The sequence below is a fragment of the Myotis yumanensis genome, unplaced genomic scaffold (assembly GCF_028538775.1).
Source record: "Myotis yumanensis isolate MYYU_CA2020_CCGP unplaced genomic scaffold, mMyoYum1.0.hap1 SCAF_4, whole genome shotgun sequence".
Classification (NCBI taxonomy): domain Eukaryota; kingdom Metazoa; phylum Chordata; class Mammalia; order Chiroptera; family Vespertilionidae; genus Myotis; species Myotis yumanensis.
In genome coordinates, this window is record NW_027223755.1 from 102,855,725 (window position 1) to 102,864,640 (window position 8,916).

At 53.3% G+C, this 8,916-nt stretch overlaps 1 protein-coding gene across 1 annotated transcript; it reads right to left on the reverse strand.

Moving 5' to 3' along the window:
• Nucleotides 1-876: 876 nt before the first annotated feature.
• Nucleotides 877-7,063, reverse strand: LOC139009516 (mastin-like). The gene is made up of 6 exons (XM_070413786.1): nt 7,058-7,063; nt 3,170-3,230; nt 2,825-2,993; nt 2,334-2,605; nt 1,301-1,446; nt 877-1,215 (listed from the first exon to the last, which is right to left on the reverse strand). The coding sequence occupies exons 1-6, from the start codon at nt 7,061-7,063 to the stop codon at nt 1,051-1,053; spliced, it is 819 nt and encodes a 272-aa protein (XP_070269887.1). The 3' UTR covers nt 877-1,050.
• Between the last annotated feature and the right edge of the window lie 1,853 nt (nt 7,064-8,916).

Genomic DNA, 8,916 nt, shown 5'->3' on the forward strand with positions numbered 1-8,916 from the left:
TCACTGCCTGGGGCAGGAGCGGCTCCACAGCCCCTTCTCACTCCCTGGATTTGAAACTGAAGCTCCTCTGTCCACTGGGAGCCCCTCCACCCCCGGGGAGAAAGGAGGGGTTCTGCTGGGCCTGAGGGGACTGTGCACCTCGGTGCCTCTCCAGCAGGTGTGCCAGGGCCAGGAGAGCGGCCTTGGGGGAATGGGGGTCCCTCTCCATCCTCCTCTCTGCTGCCTCCAGCCAACCAGGCCCAGGGAGATGGGGGAGCCGGAAGGTGGGGCCGGGAAGAGGGGGACTGGCTGGTCCCAGGCCCCTGCAGGTCCGCCCTGCTCGGGAGAAGCTCAGAATGGGAGACTGAGGATCTGGTGGAAATGAGGCTGCACTTCATTTGGTCCCAGGAGTTGATCACATTAGAAAATGGGGATTCGGCGCCGCGGGGTCAGAGGGAGCAGCGGTGACCATGGAAACACAGCACCTCCTGTTTGCATGCGGCCACGTCCAAATCATTAAAGCCTCCATGACACACTGACTGCCACTGAAGGAGGAACAGGGACGGTCTGCACCCTCTGGGGCAGCCCTCCGGGCTGTGGCCTCCAGCCCCGGGAAGCAGACTCACCTCCACCCCAGCCAGGAGAGCCGCCAGGTCAACCTCTTCCAGCTGCAGCCATAGCTGCCCATCCCACCTGGTCCCCCTCCCAGAGCCTGGGCTCCCCCAGCAGCATGGACCACCCACTGGCCGCCTTGGCCACGCCCACAGGTAAATACACTGAGTCCAGAGCAGTTTTTAATGCAGTTTAATGAGCTACAGGGGGTGGGGAGGAGGCAGGAGCAGTGCCAGCCAGACTTCAGAGCACATCCCGCCTCTCCCTTTTGCCTGTCAGGGGAGAGAGGCAGATGGAGGTGCTGAGGCAGGAGGACCTCAGAGCAGGTGGGGGCAGGGGGGTTGGAGGAGCACTAGGTGCAATGAAGAGCTGGCACTGGGAGGGAGCAGGGAGGGTCCCCCAGACACCCTGGAGGGCCTATCTTCATCTCATGGGCAGCTTCCTTGCCCGGCCCCGGGCTCAAGGAGAGGAACTAATATGATGGTGGATCCAAGGCAAGAAGGATGTCACTCGGGCATAGACTCCAGGAAAGTTGGGAAGACCGCAGCCCTCCCCCCAGCTCACCACGCCTACCTGGACCCAGGTACCCCTCCATTTACAGACCAAGGGGCCCCCAGAGTCACCCTGTGGGAAGAGGAGACAGGTGGTCAGTACTCAGGGCCCCTGCAGGCAGGAGCAACGGACGGAGGCCACAGTCTGGGGGTCTTACCTGGCAGGAGTCTCGGCCCCAGCTCCCTGCACACAGCATGTCGTCCCTGATAACCTTGCCGATCTTGAGGTATTGCCAAAGACAGATCTCATCTGCCACGATGGGGACGATCACTTCTTGCAGAGTTTTGGGAGGCGGCAGCGGCTCTGTGAGGAGAAGCCCAGTGAGCCTGTGGTCCTGAGGGGGCGGACAGTCACAGGCCACGGGTTCTAGAACCACATGCTGAGCCTCAGTGCCCCCAGGGGGACCCAGGGCGTCACCCAAGACCCCAACTGTCTGGGTTCACTCGAGGCCAATGGGCTGATAATCTCTAGGCTGACACTGTGGGCACCAAGCTCCAAAAAGAAACAGAGAAATATATTTTTTATCCACAAATAATTTTTATTGGGAAAAACCAGAGTAAGTGCTTTCCCCCAAGAATTGCAGAGTGAGCGGTTCTACTGTCAACTTTGACTTTGTCCATTTAATAGTGAATCCTGGAGCATGTCACTGAAGTTCTCTCTCCTCGTTCTCCATCCCACTATCGAGACTCAGGGAGAACGGGGACCCCCGGAAGGGAGGGCATGGCCTTGTGCAGAGTGAGGGAGAGAAATGCCCATGGCACCCTGGCCAGTGTTTCTCAGTGGTTAGAGCACTGACCCGAAGGGTCCCAGGTTTGATTGTTGGTCAAGGGCAAGTACCTGGGTTGCAGGTTCAATCCCCAACCCGGGCCGGAAAGACAACTAATAGATATACTTCTCACATCGATATTACCTATCGCTCTCCCTTCCACTCTCTCTAAAAATCAATAGAAAAAATATCCCTGGATGATATTTATTTTAAAAAGATGCCCATTGAAATGCCTCACTCTTATTCGGGGTCTCTGCTCCTTAACAGACTCCTCTCGAGCTGTCTGCCTCCTACACCCAAGGGAGACCCCGGAGGGACCCCAGCTGAGACCCCAGCTGAGCCTCCTCTGTAAAGCCTGGCCCGCCCCCTGCATCGCCCTCAGTCTCCTCCCTCTCCCACTCCCACACGTCATCCTGGTTCTCACCTCCAGAAGCAGTGTCGCCCCAGCCAGTCACCCAGCACTGTGTGCCTGGGAGGAATGCGGAGGAGGCTGGTGGAAGGCGGATCCACCTGACGAGGTTAGATGGTTGCACGGGGGCCTCCAGTTCGAGAAGTGCCACGTCCGCCCCATCTTCTGGTCCCTGCTCAAGGCTGTACTGGGGGTGGCGGATGATCCTAGCCACCTTCACACTGTCATTGTATGAGCGTCTCAATTGTCCTAGTTGGACCTTAAAGTCCCGAGTCTCTGGGTTTCTCCTGGGGACAGAAGGACAAAGGCTTCTGAGAGGCTGTGGAAGGGAGTGGGCCAGCCCCTCTGGGCCCAGAGACCTCCCTCTGTGGTGGGCAAGGGGAGCGCCAGGAAGCTGAATCCTGGTGGGGGGTTTGCAGCCACTCAGCCCAGCATCTGCCCCCAACACACATCACATGCCTCCGGACATTGTCCACCCCCCCGGGTGCTGGCAGAGTCAGACTTACCCATGAATGCAGTGGGCAGCGGTCAGCACCCACTGGGGATGGATGAGGGAGCCCCCACACCAAAGAATCCACTCAGAACTTATTGGATGGCAGAACCACAGGCCCACCTGCCACGGCCACTTCCCATCGGCAGCATCATGCCCCCCCACGATGCCCACCAGCTCAGTCCCTGGGCCAGGATCTGGGGAAGCAGAGGAGGAGCCATCAGGGACCCAGACACCGCTGCCCAGAACTCAGCATGGCCCCACCCTGAGTCCCTCCCAGAGCCACCCTCAGAGGGGGACCACCACCCATCCCAGGGGCGGCCTCTAGAGGTCAGAGTCAGGCTTGGGGGTCAGGACCCACCTGAGGTCACAGGTACGGAGCCCCCCAGACAGGGGAGAGTCAGGACCAGCAGCCACAGCATCTGCAGGGGGAGAGGGCAGGGAGGAGAGCCAGTGAGGAGATGTGGGGCGGGGACACAGCCTGGGAAGGGAGAGGATGGGGCTTTGAGCAGCGTCCTCACCATGCCAGGTCTGTCTGCCTCTGTCCTGGGCCCTCTGAGCCCCTTTATCCTCCTGCCAGACAGACCCAAGGGGAAGCCGCCCTCCTTTGGGGTGGGGCATGGGAGGAGGCACGGCTTATGCCTTCAGTGGGACCAGTGGTGACCAGCAGACCAGCTATCAGATGAGAAACATGGTGTTTCCTCTCTGAGAAGACACTCAGTATTGGTGCTGGAGCCCTAGCTGGTTTGGTTCAGTGGATACAGCGTCAGCTTGTGGACTGAAGGGTACCAGGTTCGATTCTGTCAAGGGCACATACCTTCCTTGGTTGCAGGTTCCCCAGCCCTGGTCAGGGTTCTCTCGCACATCAATGTTTCTCTCTGTCTCTCCCTCTACTTGGGTGAGGATTAACTAAAAATAAAACTAATAAAAATATTGGTCTGGAAACATTTCAGTGGTAAGATGACAGTTTGCACATGAAAAAGAAATAAATGAGATGCTTTGCTTCGTCCTGTGCACTGAAGTGTCTCAAGTTCAATTCCCAGTCAGACCACATACCGAGGATGAGGGTTCATTCCCAGATCGGGACACGTACAAGAGGCAAATGACCGATGTTTCTCACTTCTCTCTGCCTTCCTCTCCCTAAAATCCATAAGCATATCCTAGGGTGAGGAACTAAATAAATGATAAATAATCAGATGCTCTGAAACAACACAGAGCAGGGGCACGGATGCGATGGGGGCTGGCACCTGAGCCAAGAGCAGGGGCGGGGGGAGAGCAGCAGGCCCAGTGTGACCTTGCCCCACTCCTTCTTTTGAGGCTCCCAGTGTCCCCCAAAAAGGACAGACTCACTGAACCTGCAGACAGAGTTTGCCAACAACACCATGAGATGGAGGAGGCAGCTTCTCTGGAGCCTTTGGAGGTTGTGGGACCAGCTGACACCTTGATTGTAGACTTCCAGCCTCCAACACTGTGACAGAATAAAGTTTTATTTAAAGGTCCGGGTCTGTGGCATCTGTAAGAGCCGCCCCAGGGCACTCAGGCATCTGCTCAGCTGTCCTCATACATCCTATGCATGATCAAGCTTTGTCAAAATGCACAGCAAAGGGTGTGAGAGGTGCCAATTTAGTGCTAGTTCTCCTCACCTCTCCTCACCTCCTGCACACGCCTGCACCCCCACAGCGCTGGGTGCCAACCCCCCTCTCACACTCCCTGCTTTCTGAATGGAGGAGCTCTGTCCCCCAAGTTCAATCCCAGGCAGAGGCCGGCCACCCGCCAGGGACAGACTTTTCTGCACTTTGACATTCTGAGAATCATTCTCCACCAAGCATGGGACAGGACCAGACAGTGGTTTGAGAGGAGAAGGAAGAGGGGTTCCCACACCTGAACCACTGCCTGGTCCTCTGTGCCCCGTGAGCCCAGTGAGGAGACCATCAAGGGATGCTTTGCAGCACCTAGATGAGCTCAGGTCTCTAGAAACCCATCATTCCCTCCTGGGCCAGAGTCCCTGTCATCCTTGCTGAGATGTTGGTGTCTTCGGGGGCACCCAGAATCATCAGGGGACACTGGGGATCTCAACAGGAAACCACCAGGATCCAACATGGCTGGGGGCCTTGTGGTGAGGGGAGCGAGCACCCAGGAGGGAAGGGGCTGGGCTTACAGACCTAGCAAGTCCCACAGGCCCAGGGGCGAGACCTCTGGGTGATAAGGGGGCTTCCTCCCTCCCTGCCTCTGGTCTGGACAGAGCCCCCACCTTCACCCACCTCAACAGTGGATGTGGGTTTGGGGCTGGTTCCGTGCCCAGATGACAGGAAGGCAAGTCACAGAGGTGTCAGTGAGAGGCCACAGGCCCCAGCGCCCAGCCTGATGCTGGACCCAGGCTTCCCGTCCCCCGGCACCAGGCTGGGCGATAACCAGCTGGGCCAGACCTGGGAAAAGCTGGCATTTGGGCATTAGGAGCAGATCTGCCCCAAACAGAAACAAGAGGAGCCAGGGTCTGAGGGGGGAAATGTCATGACTATCATTGGCAGATAATATATTCTTCTTCCCAGAAGAACCACAAGCCTCAATGAAAAGGTGCTAAGATTAAGTTTCCCTAGGTGTCTAGATGGAAGACGAATGTTTTACACACAAATCAGGAGAGAAAGAAGGAGAAACTCATCTTTAACCCCAGGCATAGCTAATGCGATGCCATATGGTAAAGACCCTGTTCACGGCCAGGTCCATACATTCCTAATCTAGAGTCCGTGACAACCACAAAACTTCCTTGAGAAAGACACTCACACAAAATAAAATGTCATTCAATGTTGTTAACAGGAGACGGTGTCATCCAATATCAACTCTTCCAAAATCCCCATAGAATGTGAACTGCAGGAAAGTCTGGAACATTCAAAGTGACCCCCAAGTTTTCCAGGAGGAAAATACAGGTGGGGTTGTCCCAGGAAGCCACAGGGTAGAGTGAGGCAAACTAGGCAGCTGGTACCATAAAGCTGTGGGAATGGGAACCGAGTGGCCGTCCAGTGACGCAGGGCGAGGGAATGGCCCAGCCAACATGCCCATCCTCCTAGACCAGCCTCAGCGACAGCACAGCAGCAGACAAATGCACGGTATCAACTCACAGCAAAGAAGGAGGAGACGGCATCGGTGAGGGGCCGCTGGGAATCAGATGGAGGGGATGAAGAAGAGGGGCTTGGGGAGAAGTGCAACCCCCTGTTCTGGTGCTTGGGTGAAGCCACCTCACTGTGCAGGACACATGCAGATGGGGCCACCTTGAACGTGAGGGACCCAGGCAACTCAGATCTTGGCAGGGGCTGAAGAGGGTCACCCAGCTCAGAGGAAGGTGGTGAGAGCCAGGAGACTGGAAACACGGTCAGGACCCAGGGCGTCCTCTCCCTCCTGCAGTCGGGGTCACCCCAGGAGGAGGGTGAAGGATCCATCTCTAGAGAACCTTTGGTCCCAGCCAAACAGAGGACTGGCATCTGGGAGGCCCAGGTCTCTGCCCAGTCATCTTAGAACAGAATCAACTAGTCCACCAGCCAACCAGGCTGACAGATGTGAGTCAGCATTTGAACTGTTAATAAACAGTTGATTCTGTTCCTTAGAAAAGTATTCTTGCACTCGACTGGTGTGGCTCAGCAGGTGAGTGTCAGCCCAGGAACCAGAGGTCCCTGGTTGGATCCCTGATCAGGGCACATGCCCAGGTTGCTGGCCCAATCCCCAGTAGGGGGCGTGCAGGAGGCAGCTGATCAATGATGCTCCTCTCTCTCTCATTGATGTTTCTATCTCTCTATCCCTCTCCCTTCCTTTCTCTAAGTATACTTGTTTATGGTGGTAATTTTTTGCATAAACCAGCCCAAAACTTAGTGATTTGCTCTTACATATGAAGAAAACTGTTGGGGCTGACCAGGAAAGTATTGAGTTGGAAAGTTAGAAACCAAAGTAAAAACAAATGAAAAAAAGTTATTCAAACCTATTCAACTAGCAATGATGAGAAATAGAAGAAGTTTGAGTAAGTTTTCAGGGAGGTAGGAGAAGATATTGCATTTATGAAACAATGATTACATACTGTTTTCTTCTCATATCAAGCAGATAATAACTATCTACACATGGACATTAAAAATATAAAAAATTAGGCCAGGCCAGTGGTTTGAACAATGGTTAGAACAGCGGCCGGCCCACCTAAGGGTCAGCTGTTGGATTCCTAGTGCAGGTTCCATGTGTGCGAGGCAACCAATCAATGTGTCTCTCTCACCTCCATGCTTCTCTCTGTCCCTTCCCCTCCCTTCCACTCTCTCTAAAAATCAATGGCAAAAAAAATACATAAACTGAGGAACCAAAGTAGATGCAGAGACAAATGACAGGGGAGATCGGGGGAGATGGGGCGGTTAGAGAGCAACAAAGGACTTGTATGCATCATATCAGCATAACCAACAGACACAGACACTGGGGCTGTGAGTGCTTGCCCAGGGTGGGAATGGCTGTAGGAGGGGGGGGGGGGTTGCCGGGGGTGGGGGTACGGGGAGGGGTATATGGCAGGGGAGGGGCAGGGAGAGGAAAAAGGAGACATATGTAAAACTTTAGACAATAAAAAGATAAAAAGACCAAAAAAATTTAAAAAGCTAAAAAAATACCCTGGGTCAGGATTAACAAAATAAAAAAATTTCACTCAGAGATTTTTTTGTCAAATACAATTGTGTCTTGCAACCCAAGGTTAGTTCTCTTTTCAATGAAAGCAAAATAGTTTATGATAACTTTTTACTCCCACAAACCTGTCATCAAAACCTGACAGTTAACGTGTCATGTGTCCTGAGAAATCCTGTGAGGGGGACTCTGTGGGAAGGGCTGTACATTGATAAGAGCTTACAGCGTGAGGATGCTGCGTCTCCCACCCATGGTCAGCGCATATCTGTCCATGTTATTTGGACCTTATGTCCTTTAGCTCAACTGGACAATGTCCTCTCTGAAATCTTGCACATGTTTTGTTAGATTTCTTCCCAGGGCGTTTGGAATAGTCACTGGAAATGCCATCTTACTGATTCCTCTTCTCAGTGGCCATGGGCAGTGTCTAGAAGGCCTGTGGGATTTCAGCGCTGGACCTGCGTTGATGGTGGGCAAAGCTGCCTCGCGGCACTCATACTAGTTCTAACATTGTGAGCAGATGGTCTTGGGTGTTCCGTGTAGAGCGCTGTGTTGCTCCTGGTGGTCTCCTCTCCTCCTCCCTGGTCCTCACACCTTTTGTGTATTTCTGATCACTGTGTGCTGCCTGGAGTCACCTGCACTGTCTGGGCCTCCCTGTCCATCATGCCTCATTCAGGGGCGGGGCTGCCACTGTGCCCCAGGTAAGCAGGACGTTTGCTGTGGCTTCTGGGAAAGCCACACTTATCGAATTAGGAAGTCACCCTTGGCCCAAGTTAGCTAAGAGTTTTATCACAAACTATAGTTGAATTTATCAACAAAAAAAAGAGTATTTTTCCATACCTATTGAGATTATAACATGGTTTTTATCATCTATTTCCGCTCCACTAATATCGTAAATTGCACTAATTGGTGTTCAACCGCGTTGGTTGAGACCTTACTGGGTTATTTGGTAATTATTTTACACATTGGGAGTTGGTTTGATAATGTTTTACTTTGGATTTTTTCAATCTATGTTCATAATGGAAATTGTCCTGAAATTGTCCTTTATTCTATGAGCCTAGCTTTGTTCTCCAGAAAGTGTGCCCGGGAGCTGCCTCTCTTTCTGTCCCTGGAAGATCGCTGGGCCTTGAAGTCTTAGTGTAATTGTCCAGGAAGCCATGCTGTGGGGTAACTCCCCGTGTTGTACTTTATATGTTAGTTCTGGGTGGATGTTCACCTCCCAGAAGCAGGCCTTTCATGATTACAAATCTGGTCCTGCTTCCCTTTCTCCTAAAGTCAGTTCTCAGGAGGTATACTTGCCTAAAAATGGTCCATTTCACCTGATGGCAAGTTTGTTTAATGTGGTTGTTCATACTAACCTCTTCCGAGTTTTAAAAATCTCTGCCCTGCCCATGTGTCTGGTCACCTCTTTATTACTAATATTATTTGTGCACCATGTTTCCTGCCTTATGGATCTTGCCACAGGTTTGCCTA